The following is a 16,259-nucleotide window of genomic DNA, read 5'->3' as shown; positions in this document are numbered from 1 at the left end:
TTTTTCGCGCTAGAGGAAGGTTAACATGCAAATTGTGTAAACTTTAGCAAGGTCACTTGTAGACGCAAGCGTGCAAACATTAACTTGTAGTATTTGGTGAGCAACTGAATGGTTTTGATGTATGCACTGAATAGTTCCATATTTTTACATGAGAAGCGCTTGCGTTTACGAGGAACAATCACTACAAAACTATAAAAAACTAACATAAACTATTGTTTCCACCAGTGAGTATAGTAATAATTATATTCTATACTCACTGGTGGAAACAATCGTTTATGATAGTTATTGACCGAACGAAGTGAGGTCTAAGATTCAAGTCGACGGTTTGGCATTTCTCTTAATGTTTAAATGTTTATATATTTATATGTTGCGCATTTACGGCGAAACACGGTAATAGATTTTCATGAAATTTGACAGGTATGTTCCTTTTTAAATTGCGCGTCGACGTATATACAAGGTTTTTGGCAATTTTGCATTTCAAGGATAATATAAAAGGAAAAAGGAGCCCCCTTCATACGCCAATATTAGAGTAAAAATCAGACTATAGAATTATTCATCATAAATCAGCTGACAAGTGATTACACAGATGTGTAGAGAAGCCCGTCTATTACTGTATTTGTATAAGGTCTATAGTTTCAATCAAAGACATTAAAGAGGTATGCATCTTTAAGCTGGGTTTACACCAAAGTTATTAACAAAATGGTTATAACTTAATCCTTATAGATTCTATTAGATTGAACGGAAGTTGACAAACACATATGTTCATGTGTATGATAAGTTATGTTCAATCTAATATAATCTAAAAGGATTGAGTTATTAACATTTTTTTAAATAAATTTTGTCTAATCGCAGCTTTAAAGTCTTTGGTTTCAATATTTTGTTTTGCTGTCATGGTATTATTATGCGTGCCCATCAGTATCAATATTCTCACATTCGAAAAAACTAATTTAATAGGTGAATAAACAAATGAACTAAAATGCTGGAGAAATTATAATATTTTTGATTCTAAAAAAATAATTTTCATCAGATAGAAAGATCATCACAGAACTGGATGAATTATATCATATGAAATACAAATTCAAACGTGAACTGAGTTTGTTAACATTTCAAACAGTTGACATCTGGTACTTGTGGATGCTGTGGGTACTGCGTGAGGTCTACTGTTAAAAGAACTACTAGTTTTTATAGTTCCCATTCATCACCACTAGGTTATTTGTATTACTTTGAAGAGAGGAAAGTTTATAGTAAAGTGTAATTTACATTCTATACTCACTGGTTTCCACTAGTAGTTAAGAATGCATCAACAACACAATGCATTTTTGAAGAATTCTCATTCAATCTGTGTGATAGGCTATTGCATCACAGAGTGCAGTAACGTAACAATAATAGCCATGAGCTCAAATAATAGTTGTTTTTCTACACCCACAACATCAAAATAATGGAAGTAGACATTTATCTTCAATCTTGCATGCACATGCACGTATTAATATATCGAGTCCTACGCGAAGGCTCGGTACACAGCAATTGATACTACAATTTTCAATATGTAACAAAATAATTGTAGTGTCGTCAAGTGAAGAGGACATGTTCTAGAATAGTATGGAAATTTAAATGGAGATTACAGCTTCAAGTAGCGTGAAACAGTAACTTTGGAATTGACATCCTACTCAAATCTGGCGGCAATTGGTTAGTTTTTGTAACGAGGCTTCAAGTTAAATATAGGATTATACCATGGAGAAACAATAGCGTAAGTAGATATCCCATGGTATAGGGCGTTTATGTCGCAACTTTTACTGTTATCTCAAGCCGATTACTGTCGATTATTGTCGATTTTTACTGTTTTGACCGGGTAAGAGAGTATGAACAGCACAATATTGGAGACTACCAGGGTCATAAAGCTTCACAGGAAAGAATTACGTGGACTATCAGCTTGAGATAACAGTAAAAGTTGCGACATATACGCCCTATACCATGGGATATCTACTCAAGCTATTGTTTCTCTATGATTATACTCACTTGTAGATGGTGTATAATTTGGAATATTGGTATGACTGAGGAAGAGTCAGTCCCATTTTGTGTCTCAGATTGCGTAGAGACAATTCTTCAATGAGCACCCATCATCTTTGAGCTCAATAATCATCAATTGAACACTAATTGATAATCTTCTACATACTATCATAGAGAAAAGATAGCATAAGATATTCCATGGTATAGGTATTTCATGTTCAAAATTTCAAGCCAATTTTTTGTTTATTGAAGCCGATTACTGTCTACTACTTTCTTTTATTACTGCTTTGGCCGTGTAAGAACGGCACAGTATAAGAAACTACCATCGTCACATAGCTCCACGAAAAAGAATTACTCGGACTATCGGCTTGAATTAGCAGTAAAATTTGGAACATAAACGATGTCCCTATACGATGAGATATCTTCTTAAGCTACCTTTCCTCTATGATACTATCATTGAATAAATTCCATTAATGAACCTATAGTGAGGTCCACGTTATAATGACAGTATTTGATCAACTTTGGTTTTGCTATCCTTGTCTATCATTCGACAAAGCCGGTGGTACTATCCTTTTCTAGGTCCACAACGATGCCAATTATGTTTTTGACGGTGTAGAAATATAATTAATTAATGCAGAGAATCGGCATCGCTATTCTCCTATCTTTATCCACTGCCATTATAACGTGAACCTCACTATATCTTCAAGAATTTCACTCTAACTGAATGAACAATACTACTTTCTACCGATGAGAAAAATAAAATAGTTCTACTATTGTATTCGAAATTAGAATATTCACAAGAAAGTTCCTTCAGCTCCAAGTGGTGGTTGTCAATGAGGTATTCACATATTGGAATAATTTTGTAATGATTGATTTGTGATATTCACGCTGTTGAAATATTTTCCAATGTTTCTAACAATAAACATTTTGAATTTAGGGTCTAGGCCTATTTATTATTCCTGGTTTTTTTATTCCCCTGAATTTTTATTTACATCAAATTACTTTTTGATTCAATAATAATTAATTACTTATTTATTTTACGCTTAGGGCTTTTCTGACAGAGAGTTCCAGCAAACTTATCATTTTCGGAAGTCATTTGTTTCTTATAATGAGATGGACAATTCGGAAGGAAAACGAATTTTATGAAATGTTGAGAATAACAGGGATCTTATTTGAAGGCTTTATTAATTTCATAGCAGCATCAATTATGAACTGAACATAATTTGAACTGAGCTGAACATATCAGCATCAATATGAACTGAACATAATTTGAACTGAGCTGAACATATTAGCAGCAATTTGAACTGAGCTGAACATATTAGCAGCAATATGAACTGAACATAATTTGAACTGAGCTGAACATATTAGCATCAATATGAACTGAACATAATTTGAACTGAGCTGAACATATTAGCATCAATATGAATTGAACATAATTTGAACTGAGCTGAACATATCAGCATGAATATGAACTAAACTGAACATACCAACATCATTATGAACTAAAAAATAATTATTCAGTTAGGATTAAAGCACGCCTATCATATCTAACGATTACGTGTTAAGGGAAAGTATTAGGAAGACAATGTAAGTTAATCTTTGAAAGCATGAAGACCACTTTTATGCTTTTAAAAGCTTAATGCTCAAGTTCATCGTCCTTCATTTCCAGTCTACTGATAAGGAATCCAGCGTGAAAGAAGGAAGTGATGGGCTGGATTAAAGTTATCATGTTGAGGCCAATATGCACCAGCTCCGAGAAAGATCAGCTGTTCGTTCAAATCCGGAATGAAACGCATTAGAATGAATGCGACCGTATCAACGAGTAGGCTAGTCGTAGTTTTGCGTAGTCTGTGCATAATAATATTATTCACATTATGATCCATATGTGATTGGTTCTCCTGGATTAAGATTTGACAGGCTGTTGTACAACCGGGCCCTAGAGCTCGTTACAGCTCTATGAAAATCACTTCTCATCTTCAACATTCATAATAATTATGAGCCTCAGACAAACGGGCCCTGATACAAACTGCAGTGAGATTCACTACAATCTGCCAGCATTCGTTGAAAGGAAGAATTGATTTATTCATTTACAGTGAATGTTGAAGATGAGAAGTGATTCTCATAGAGCTGTAGCTGGAACTCTAGGGCCCGGTTGCACAACAGCCTGTTAAATTTTAATCCAGGAGAACCAATCAGAGAAGGCGTCGGAAAAGAAGGCTTCTCTGATTGGTTATTGTGGCATTTAATCTGGATTAAAAGTTACAAACTTTCATGCAACCGGATGTAGACGTTTCAAGGCTTTCTGGAAGAACTCAGGTTATACAAAGTTTCGAAGATATTTCTCTTCATCTTATGGAATTTAGCTGATTCTCAATGATTATTGGACCATTCCGTCCTGATTCTGTAGACGAGACGTTACAACACCGATAAACGATTACTCTTCATGTTCATCTAAAAAGACAACAAATTATAAAAATTTGCATTGTCTTTCTAATAAATTGTACCACAGAGTACAGTATTATAATACCTTTCTACTACATCATTATAGTAGTTTTCTCTGATTGTACTTTTCCAATACAAGTGAGCGTTAGATATGATAGGCGTGCGCTAATACCAACTGAATAATTAGTTCTCATTATGTGGGAGATCTTCATTACATCTGACAAGTTTGTCACTAAAGTCAGGTTTCATCAAGCTTGGTCAATACATTTGAACATAGTCAAATCAGGTACAGTTTACAAAAAGTACACTGGAATTGTGGAACATATTTATGATACCTTTGACGATTTATAGTTACTATCAATAATACCAATAATACCAGTGCACACTGTCTTGTAAGCGTACCCGGCTTGACCATGTTTGAATGTCTTGGCCGAGCTTAGTAAAACTGGGCATAAGCTTATTACTTTAATTATTTATTTATTGGATAGAGTAAAAAATACAGTAGTCTATTAAAGAATATTAATACAACATAGTAATGTAACATTTCGCCGTTTCATCATACATTGTCGTTTCATCGTATTAAGAAAATATTTATCTCAGCAGAGGAATTAAAATTGGCGGAGACATCGTTATCTAGACCATGGAGCGTGAATAACAATGATGGATAGAATCGAAAGTTGACTCAATTATTGGTTGATAATCACCAACCATCGTCATGTAGGTGTTTCCAAAAGTAGAGCAGACTGCTTGCAAAAAAACTTGAACCAGATTGAATAGATAATCATTGAAAATCGCGTGGATGAGAGATTCATATTCAAATTTTGGGAATGCGCCTACTACGTGCTGAGTTATTGGTTAGCATCATTAGCGCAGACTGGAATAGAGCTCCAGGGAGAGAGAATTAATAAACATGAATTTAGATTTACATAGAAATTGATTGATACAAAGATTATACGAACTACTTGGTCAATAACAAATTGTTGAGATAGGATACACCTATTGAAAAGAAAGTCGTCATGTGTGGACTGTGGACGATATTTGAATACACTGATCACACATTGAATATATCATAATGAATGTAACTAGTATATAATTTCTTCAACTGAATATAACACCTATATCAGAATATCAGCTACGTCTATCCATTTCCCTCAACTCTGAGACGAAGATTTCCAATGACTACGTAATTTTGAGTGGTTTTGACAGTATTCTTTTCTACTGAATCATAGACTCGGTTGCACGTACCTTCATTAAATTCAACTGCCTTATAATTATTTCATTGTATTTTCAGCCGAACCGTTTATTGGTTATAGAAACTCTTTGGTTCAATAGTAAAATAGTAGCAATGGTTCTGTCATTCTACGGCGGTTGAAATCAATAGACAACTGGAAACTAAAGTCATATTTAATTAGAAATAGAAAGAAAAATAAAAATCTTAGTACCCTTTTTGAAATATTTAATCACAACATGTTTCGGACATTGATGCCATTTTTATTACAACACAACAGTTCTTGAGCGCGTTCTCCAACCCAGGGGGTCACTAGGTTTCAATTCAACTTTTCTAACTGTGGAAAGATATGGAGTGAACAAATTGAGGTGAATAGAAATAAACATTACTTGAAAATATCGGGGCAAGACTTATTTACAAGGGAAGGACAATAGTGAGCGAACGCGCAAACACTGGCATCGCAGGAGGAAGAATTATAGCGCGCTTGGACTTTTTTTGGACAAATTTTTTTTCTGAAAGTGATTCGGATAATCCGTGATTCAGATAGTCGGAGTTCTACTGTAATTGACTTAGGTCATCTATTTTTCCTGTGAAAATTACCACGTCATCAGCAAACGCTAGTGTATAGATTCCAGATCCAATTTTTACTTTCCTTGCCCTACTACCATAGGTAAGGAAAGTATTGCTTTCCAAAAAAAATTAAGGTACCCCAATTTCAAGTTTTCTATACGTTTCAAGGTCCCCTGAGTCCAAAAACATGATTTTTGGGTATTGGTCTATGTGTGTATGTGTGTGTGTGTGTGTGTGTATGTCAGTGAACACGATAACTCCATTCCTAATTAACCGATTGACTTGAAATTTTAAACTTAAGGTCCTTATACCATGAGGACCCGACAATAAGAAATTCAATAAAATTCAATTCAAGATGGCGGAAAAAATGGCGGATGATTACTAAAAAAACCATGTTTTTCACGTTTTTCTCGAAAATGACTCTAACGATTTTCTTCAAATTTATACCATGGATAGCTATTTATAAGCCCTATCAACTGGCATAAGTCTCATTTCAGGGAAAATTTCAGGAGCTCCGTAATATTCTTGAGAAAAATGGCGGATAATGACTAAAAAACCATGTTTTTCACGGTTTTCTCGAAAAAGGCTTCAACGATTTTCTTCAAATTTATACCATGCATAGCTATTTATAAGCTCTATCAACTGGCATGAGTCTCATTTCTGAGAAAATTGCAGGAGCTCCGTGATATTCTTGAGAAAACTGTCAGTTACTGAAAAACCATGTTTTTCACTATTTTCTCAAAAACGGCTCTAGCGATTTTTTTCAAATCCATACCCTGTATAGTTATTTATTAGATCTATCAACTGACATGAGTCTTTTTCCTGGGGTACTAATGGGGGTCCACCCAATCCTTGAGAAATGGACTTTGTAACCTCCTTCTCGTGCATGAGGTAGGTAGGTACACGGTTTTTACTTTTTCTTCTTCCATATACCGTGGGCAGGTAGAGCAGTTTATAAAAAGAACACAGTCATAGTCAAGATATTTCATCTGTAGAACAGCTGTTTTGACGAATTTCAAAAAAAAAATCGAATTTCACAATTTACATAAAGGAAAAAGTACTCTGAAAACAATTATATATACACATATACTGATCGTAGTTGCAAATATGTTGCCGTCAATCGTCATCATGTTATTCCCCTAAATTATTCTCCTTTGATAATGAGGCTTATAGTTCAATGAGCAAGGAAAGTTGTGTGAGTGTACCACACCAGATTTTTATGTCTTCATCCCTATTTGCAAGAAAAAAATCGGAAAAATGGCATCAATGTCCGAAACATGTTGTGATTAAATATTTCTAAAAGGGTACTAAGATTTTTATTTTTCTTTCTATTTCTATAAAAGTAGCCCTATACAGAAAAGAGATAAATATGATTCAATTTTTATTATATATGATATATTGATATATTGATATATGATATTATATTTGATATTTATGATATATTTAATTTTATGCCCTATCTTCACCTCTATGAGGATTCTACTGAATAGCTAATGAATACTGAACTAGAATCACTTTACTACTAAACAGTAACTACTTGTTACTGGTAATTACTGGTAACTAGGTCTAGAATTACTTTATCGTCCGTCATCCGAGATTTGACTTTCTGATTCAATCAATCAGAATTCAAGATCACTCCACTGACAGTCAAAACTGAACTAGATTAGCCGTAATTCCATTAATTCATCAACAGCGGTTGAAAAAGATCGCATGCAGTAGGTCTACATAACAAAGAAGATTGGACTATTCAAAGTCAGTTACTTGTCAATCTAGCAGCTGATGAGTTTGAAGCTCATTACAATTTGACATGGGGTAATCTTATCTGTTCGCAAATGGAGGAAACCTGCATATCATTCTAAAAATAACAATTGTATGAGTTCAGGTGAGTATCGGGTACAAAAAGGTATGAGGAAAACTAACAAGTTTTAAGAATTTCAAAACTTTTTATAGAAAATTTCGTCAAGTTTTTATACTAAAATCATGACTTGCAAACTGAAGATATAAAAAATCTGGTATATAAAAAACTCACACAACTTTCCTTGCCGTTATGAAAATTGATCACCTGACGCTAGTGTGAACGCGCATCTCAAGTCAAAGATCTGAGCCAGCTGGTGACAGTTCAATAACGCTGGATACACACGAGATCTTCACAGTGAATGATTTAATAGAATCAACAGTTGCCAAAAGTTTTCAATTGAATAATTACATTTTCTCAAATTTTGAGCTTATTTTCAATTTTAGGTGAAAATTTTACTTAACATTAATTGAAGAGATTTCCATGCTCAATTTTTTCCACTAGAAATTTTTCGTTTAAATTATATCTGAGACCTGATATAAAATCGATCTTTCCATAGATGGGGCGGAGCTCCTGAAATTTTTAAAGATATTGGACTTGTGGCAGTTGATAGAGCTTATCAATGACTATTTTAGGTATAAATTTGATCAAAATCGTTGGAGCCGTTTTCGAGAAAATTGTGAAAAACCCTGTTTTTGACAACATTTTCTCCATTTTAGCCGCCATCTTGAATTGCATTTGAACGAAATTGTTCGTGTCGGATCCTTATATTCTAAGGATCTTAAGTTCCTAATTTCAAGTCATTCTGTTAATTGGGAGATGAGATATCGTGTACACAGACGCACATACACTCATACACACACACATACATACCAATACCCAAAAACCACTTTTTTGGATTCAGGGGACATTGAAACGTATAGAAATTCAGAAATTGGGGTACCTTAATTTTTTTCGGAAAGCAATACTTTCCTTACCTATGGTAATAGGGCAAGGAAAGTAATAAAATACCTTACTCACTGACTGGAGCATCCTTTCTAATCACATGGGGTTCATTCTCAACAGTGGCCTATACCATCGAGAAAAGATAGCATAGGAAGATATCCCATGATATAGGGTGTTTATGTTTCAAATTATACTGTTAACTCACGTCGATATTAAGCCTAAAATACAAGTAGTGTTATTTGTTGTTGAAGGACTCTGAACTTCTTCAAAATTCTTTGGAAATATTATATTCATCATAGGAAGTTTGCACATTTTATGAGCTGCTCATGAAACTTCAAACTCGGTCAGACCGCATAAACTATATTTTTATTTTTATCTATAGAATATCCTAATAATGCACCCAAAACTTCAAGAGTACTCTATCATGAAGCCATAGAGAGAATATAGCATTAGAATGCAAGTGTTATTTGTTGTTTAAGGACTCTGAACTACTTAAAGATTCTTTGAAAATACTATATTCATCTTGGTAGTTTGCACATGTAAAGGTGCGTACAGATATACGCTCCGCGAACATGAGCAATTCACTTCTAATCAGCTGACTATATCTGTATTTTTACAAAAACTGTAAGAAACAGATATAAAAAGCTTGGCATCAGCTGATTAAAAGTGAATTGCTCATGTTCGCAGCCCGTAAAATCTGTACGCACCTTTATAAGCTGCAAGCTCTCTCATGAAACTTCAAATTCGGTCAGACCGCATAAACTATATTTTTATTTTTATCTATAGAATATCCTAATAATGCACCCAAAACTTCAAGAGTACTCTATCATGAAGCCATAGAGAGAATATAGCATTAGAATGCAAGTGTTATTTGTTGTTTAAGGACTCTGAACTACTTAAAGATTCTTTGAAAATACTATATTCATCTTGGTAGTTTGCACATGTAAAGGTGCGTACAGATATACGCTCCGCGAACATGAGCAATTCACTTTTAATCAGCTGACTATATCTGTATTTTTACAAAAACTGTAAGAAACAGATATGAAAAGCTTGGCATCAGCTGATTAAAAGTGAATTGCTCATGTTCGCAGCCCGTAAATCTGTACGCACCTTTATAAGCTGCAAGCTCTCTCATGAAACTTCAAATTCGGTCAGACTGAATAAACTATATTTTTATTTTTATCTATAGAATATCCTAATATAATGCACCCAACTCTTCAATAGTACTCTATCATGAAGTCATAGAGAGAATATAGCATACAAAGATAGGGCGTTTGAGTTCCAAATTTCACTGTCCTCTCAAGCTGATACTCCAAATAGTCTTTTTCGTGAAGCTATGTGACGCTGGTAATCTCTCATAGCCCAGTCAAATAGTCATTATAGTCACTATAATAGTCATTATAATGCGCCCTGAACAAACAAAAATTAAGGTAATTGATTTTATTGTACTAATCGGTCTATTTGGGTAGTGGTAAGAGTAATCTATAGTTTTTCCTACCAAATTTTCTGAAGGCATAACTTTTGGCAGCCTGAAAACCACGAGATTTTCGTACTTTTTCAGTTTTTTCACGATATCTCCATCATACTATGCCGTTCTTACTCTATCACCCGGCCAAAACAGTAATAATCAACAGTAGTCGTCAGTATTCGGCTTGAGTTGACAAAAATCTGCTTGAAATTTGGAACATAAACGACGTACACCATGGGATATCTTCTTATGCTATCTTTTCTCTATGGTGCAGCCTACCCAATAGTGACTCGATTTTCCACAAATCTGGGGTTTTTGCCCTGGATGCTGTGACAACTTCTCATTTTCGAATAATCTATCGGTTTCAATGCAAAAAAAAACAGAGCTTGTAAACATTTCCTAGACTGTGTCATTGTGGGAAATATTCGCAATATTTTAATTGTAACTGTAAAATGATTTTATTTTGTAAATAAAGATTTATTTGATTGGAACGAAGATTTTGTTATTGTCCTTGAACGAAGATTTCTATCTGTATCATAGTATCATTCAGCTTTATTTTACAAAAATGTAATGCTTATCTTAATCTATTATTGTGTGTTTCTCGCATTGCATCCACTTCTGTGATGTGAGACTTTAAATTGCCTGTAAAACTTTCCAATCAAGTTCGATGTTATAACAAGCCAATTATTTAACTTATGACGTGCGCTCTCCTGAATGCAGTAATTTGTGGAATTATCTTCAAACGCTTGTTTGTTTAAAAGACAAGTTTTCCTCTATCATTGGAAATTTGACAAGACCTCATCGAACAGTATTGTTTCTACAACATCAGCACATACTACGCTTCATTGTAGATTCTAGAAACCCTCTTTTTATAGATGGAAATATAAAAATACTGTATCAATAATTATATTTCAAGGATTTATTATATTTTAAGGACTGGTCTCATTTATATCGGATAGTTAAAATTCTACTATAGAATAAATTAGTACATACACAAATGTATTTAATGTAAGTCCACCCATTCAAGAAGCCTAGAAACACTCTCATCAACAAAAAGTGGGGGTTTACTGTAGTAGTAAATAGATTTACTATTATTTGATTTTAGAGATTTTTTATATATTTACTACTAGCCGTCAGGCTCGCTTCGCTCGCCGTATCCGTCTAGTCAGGAGGCTCCGCCCCCTGGACCCATGACTACTGGATCGTCCAAAAATGAGATCAGCGGGCTCGCTTCGCTCGCCTGCATTTTTCATTTGAGCATGCTTCATTCCATCAGAAAGTCAAAGTACTGAGAAAACGCAGAAAGGCTGAGAAAAACGTTGGAAAAACGCTGATTTTGGGCGTATCTTTGATGAAATTTAATGTCACCTCATCACAAAATTTTTAAACCCTAGCTAAACCTCTGTACCGAATTTGAACATTTTCTGTCAATTACTTGATGAAAGAACTGAGAATACGCTAATTTTGGGCGTATCTTTGGCGTTATTTCAAATTCCTTCTAACACAACATTATTACGCCCTAGCTTATCTTCTGTAGTAAATTTGAACAATTTCTGTTCATTTGTTCTCGATAAATCTTAGAAAAAGCAAAAAAAAACGCTGGAAAAACGCTAATTTTGAGCGTATTTTTGACGTTATTGCAAATTCCTTCTAACACAACATTATTTCACCCTAGCTGACCTTCTGTACTAAATTTGAACATTTTCTGTTCATTTGTTCTCGATAAAGCTGAGAAACCGCTAAAAAACGCTGGAAAAACGCTAATTTTGGGCGTATCTTTGACGTTATTGCAAATTCCTTCTAACACAACATTATTACACCCTAGCTGAGCTTCTGTACTAAATTTGAACATTTTCTGTTTATTTGTTCTCGATAAAGCTGAGAAAACGCTGGAAAAACGCAGATTTTGGGCATATCTTTGGAAAGTTTTTAAAATCCGTTCTTAGTGCGCCTCTAAAGGGCCAACTGAACATACCTACCAAATTTGAACGTTTTGGTTCGGTAGATTTTTAGTTCTGCGAGTGAGTGAGTACCATTTCGCTTTTATATATATATATATATATAGATTATTGATATTATCTGTTTACCGTGTAGTGTGACTTCTCAACCTTCTGTATTTATTCATGTGATGAACAATTCTCGAGTTAAGTTTACCAATTACCATCAAGATATTCTTTTTTCTGGCAGTTTGCTATTGCCAGTTGGTTGAATGAATTTAGTATAATATGTTTACCGTGTATAGTGACTTCTCCACCATTCTGTTTTTATTTAAAAAGAAAACAATTCTCGAGTAAGGTTTACCATCAAGATATCTTCTTCTCTTGCAGTTTGCTAAATCATTTCAGTATTATGTTTGCAATATAGCGACTTCTCCACTATTCTGTATTTATAGGAAGGAAATTCGTGAGTAAAAGGTTTTTGCCATGTTCTGCCATGATGAGTTTCCTTTATTGCAGTTAGTAATTTTTCCGACTTGTCTCGGTCTCAGAAAGATACAAGTGTCACAATAGATTATTGATTTGTGCCAGTCACTTGAATCAGTGGGTCAGCCGAGCGTAACTAAAAATGACAAATTGGGACGGGGAAGTTGCTTCACTTTCCTTCAGTTCTCCGCAGGTTTCTCTCAGATTTCCCCACATTCAGTGCATTCGACCACAAGACTTGACACTAATAAGCTCAAGTTTTTCCATAGAAGCGAACTGAAGTTGACAGTGTATCGTTACAATGCACATTTTAGTAAGAGAGGCTTTTAGGATATTGAAATTTATGGTTTTTGTGGAAATATCGGATGATGAGAGTAGAGTATGAGGAAGAAAAAGTAATGAGTGTTGAGAGATATTGAGTTATTGTCTTCACTGAAACTGAAATCAGAAAGAAGAGAAGTGCTCTTGATAAGGAAATAAGGGGATATTGAAATTTATGGTTTTTGTGGAAATATCGGATGATGAGAGTAGAGTATGAGGAAGAAAAAGTAATGAGTGTTGAGAGATTCAGATATTTGTCTTCACTGAAACTGAAATCAGTCAGAAGAGAAGTGCTCTTGATAAGGGAATAAGGGATATTCCCTTATCTCTGATGAAATAGTGTTTTTTTTCACATGGAGCCGGCTTCAACTTCATAGATTATGAACCCCTAAATTCTTTGATGTATCTTGAATTAATACAAAGTTTTAGAGAAGAAGTTAACACGTTAACTGCCAAGGCAATATTACCAAGCCGATAATTTTGGATCTCTTCAAATATTACGTGATTTGAGTTCAATTCGAGTTATAATCTTCTTCTCTTTGACTGTAAATTTCATTTTACTGTTTATATTATTTTAGGTGACAACTATCCACGACATGAATATCGGCTAGCGCACAAGTTCATACTTATTTATTTATTCATCACATTGTGTAGAAATACTTAACATGAGGAAAGGCACAACAGGCTCATGCCCAAAACTGTCCCATTTCCAATTTATACTATACTGTCCAAATCAAAATGTTGGTTATGTCGAGCCACACTATTCATTTATTGTATAAAACACTATAATCATATAATATAATTATAACATGGAGGAAAAACAAGGCTAATCCTGTACTAATTCTCTCCAGAAATTTAGATAAAATGTTTTCTATGGAAAAATTATATTTGGCCTTTGTGAACAACGTGAATAATATCATATATCCAATCACTCCAATCTAAAACTATACTATTTCCAGGAACATTGTAATAATTGTTCACTAGAATATTCTTACTGGTAAATATTTGGGCATTGTTGGTTTCTGTCTATTTGTATTGACTCTTTTGGAAAAAATATATAGGAGATTGGAAACAACAATACAAAATAGATGTATTATCCTCTATTCATTTTTATAGGTCTATTTGATAGTTTTCTAATAGAATCATTTTTATTAGAATAATAACTGATCACTATTTGTATTGACTCCTTTGGCAAAAAATAAAAAAAATATAGGAGTATAGTTCCCTTTAAAATTGATAAAATATTAAAAAACAAGAATACAAATTGTAATGTACGGTATATGGTTATATGGTTATAAACACTATACCTATTATTATGATTTATTATTTATTAACACTATTATTATGATTATGATTAGGTTTTATAACCTGACGATGGTGTGATCACCGAAACTAGTAGTTACATTACAATTTGTATTCTTGTTTTTCAATATTTTATCAATTTTAAAGGGTACTATAATTATATTTTATAAACACAAGAAAGTAACCCTGAATTCATACATTTTAAAAAATATAGGAGATTGGAAGCAACAAAACAAAAAGATGTATTATTCTCTATTCATTCCTAAAGGTCTACTTGGTATTTTTTTATAGAATTACTAGAAATCAGCTTATCACTAGAAAACTGGAAACCGGCTGTGACTTCAAAGACGATTCTAAAACTACCGTGGTGATTCTATATAAAAATACAATAATAGTAATTAGAGAATTAGATTTGGAGTAATTAGAAAATATCATATTAGAAATTATAGAAACCGGTCGTGAATTCAAATACCATTCTAAAACTACCGTGGTGATTCTATAAAAATACAACAATACTATTTAGAAAATAAGATTTAGAGTAATTGGAAAATATTATATTAGAAATTATAGAAACCGGTCGTGACTTCGAAGGCGATTTTAAAACTACTGTGGGGAGTCCGGTCTCACAAGGTGTCAAACTATCAAAAGATAAACCGAAAAACTTCAACTTCTTTAAAAATTGAAATATAGTAACTAGGAAATTAGAATTAGAAAATAATGTGAATTAGAAAATAACGTACCCAGGAATGAGGCTGCCTTCAGTTTGAGACAAAAAATCACTTTTCTCCGGTTTTGTCACATCTACAAACATTTCGCAGATGAACACTGTTACCAGGCACAAAATATCACTACAAGCATCTACTTATCAACGATTCTTATCACTGACTGACAGCGAGCGCGAAAACGAAAGTAGTCTGCCGTGCAAGAGGCTTTCCCACTCCTTCACTTCTTCGTCCTCCTCCTCCTCCTACTTCACCATCACCCTTCCAATCCTCATAACTTCTTACTCCCGCTCAAAGTTTACCACTACAGAATAGTTCAGTACACAACAGTGGCGCAACCTTGTGATGAATCTTTGCACTTCAAGTCTCAACTGAGGACGCATTCTCCAACCGTGGATGGATAGCTCTCTACTTTGTGAACTGAGTGAAGTTGGCCGGCATGATAACAGACTTACAAATTAAATTATTGTTATAAATTGTTAGTTTAGGTTCCAGCATCAATCCACCTCTTTCTTGTCCCAAGCTTCTTTTCCCTACTGGATAATATTGCAACGCTTGGCTTGCCAATCTATCATCCTCCATTCTTGGAGAATGGAATAGGAATGATTATCTTAAACAGGAATGAACATTTACATCAGATATACTGGTCTCAAATATCCTCTATGAAAGGCAGTGGCTTGCTTTTCTGTTATCTTTATAACGTAGACCTCACTATAACACACTTACGACCTTTTACTTTCCTTGCCCTATTACCATAGGTAAGGAAAGTATTGCTTTCCAAAAAAATTAAGGTACCCTAATTCCAAGTTTTCTATACGTTTCAAGGTCCCCTGAGTACAAAAACATGATTTTTGGGCATTGGTCTGTGTGTGTGTGTATGTCTGTGAACACGATAACTCCATTCCTAATCAATCGATTGACTTGAAATGTTGAACTTTAGGTCCTTATACCATGAGGATCCGACAATAAGAAATTCAATAAAATTCAATTCAAGATGGCGGAAAAACTGGCGGATGATTACTAAAAAGCCATGCTT

The 16,259-nt window shown here is 34.0% G+C and overlaps 1 protein-coding gene across 1 annotated transcript in view; it reads right to left on the bottom strand.

Moving 5' to 3' along the window:
• Positions 1-15,416, bottom strand: part of LOC111054030 (protein FAM166B) — a 62,868-nt gene extending 47,452 nt beyond the window's left edge. Inside the window, exon 1 of the mRNA XM_039419684.1 lies at positions 15,242-15,416. Coding sequence (XP_039275618.1) covers positions 15,242-15,312 — 71 coding nt within the window. The 5' untranslated portion in view covers positions 15,313-15,416. The remainder of the gene's footprint in view (positions 1-15,241) is intronic.
• Between the last annotated feature and the right edge of the window lie 843 nt (positions 15,417-16,259).

This window comes from Nilaparvata lugens, chromosome 1 (genome assembly GCF_014356525.2).
Source record: "Nilaparvata lugens isolate BPH chromosome 1, ASM1435652v1, whole genome shotgun sequence".
NCBI lineage: Eukaryota > Metazoa > Arthropoda > Insecta > Hemiptera > Delphacidae > Nilaparvata > Nilaparvata lugens.
This window is presented reverse-complemented; position numbering and strand designations above follow the sequence as displayed.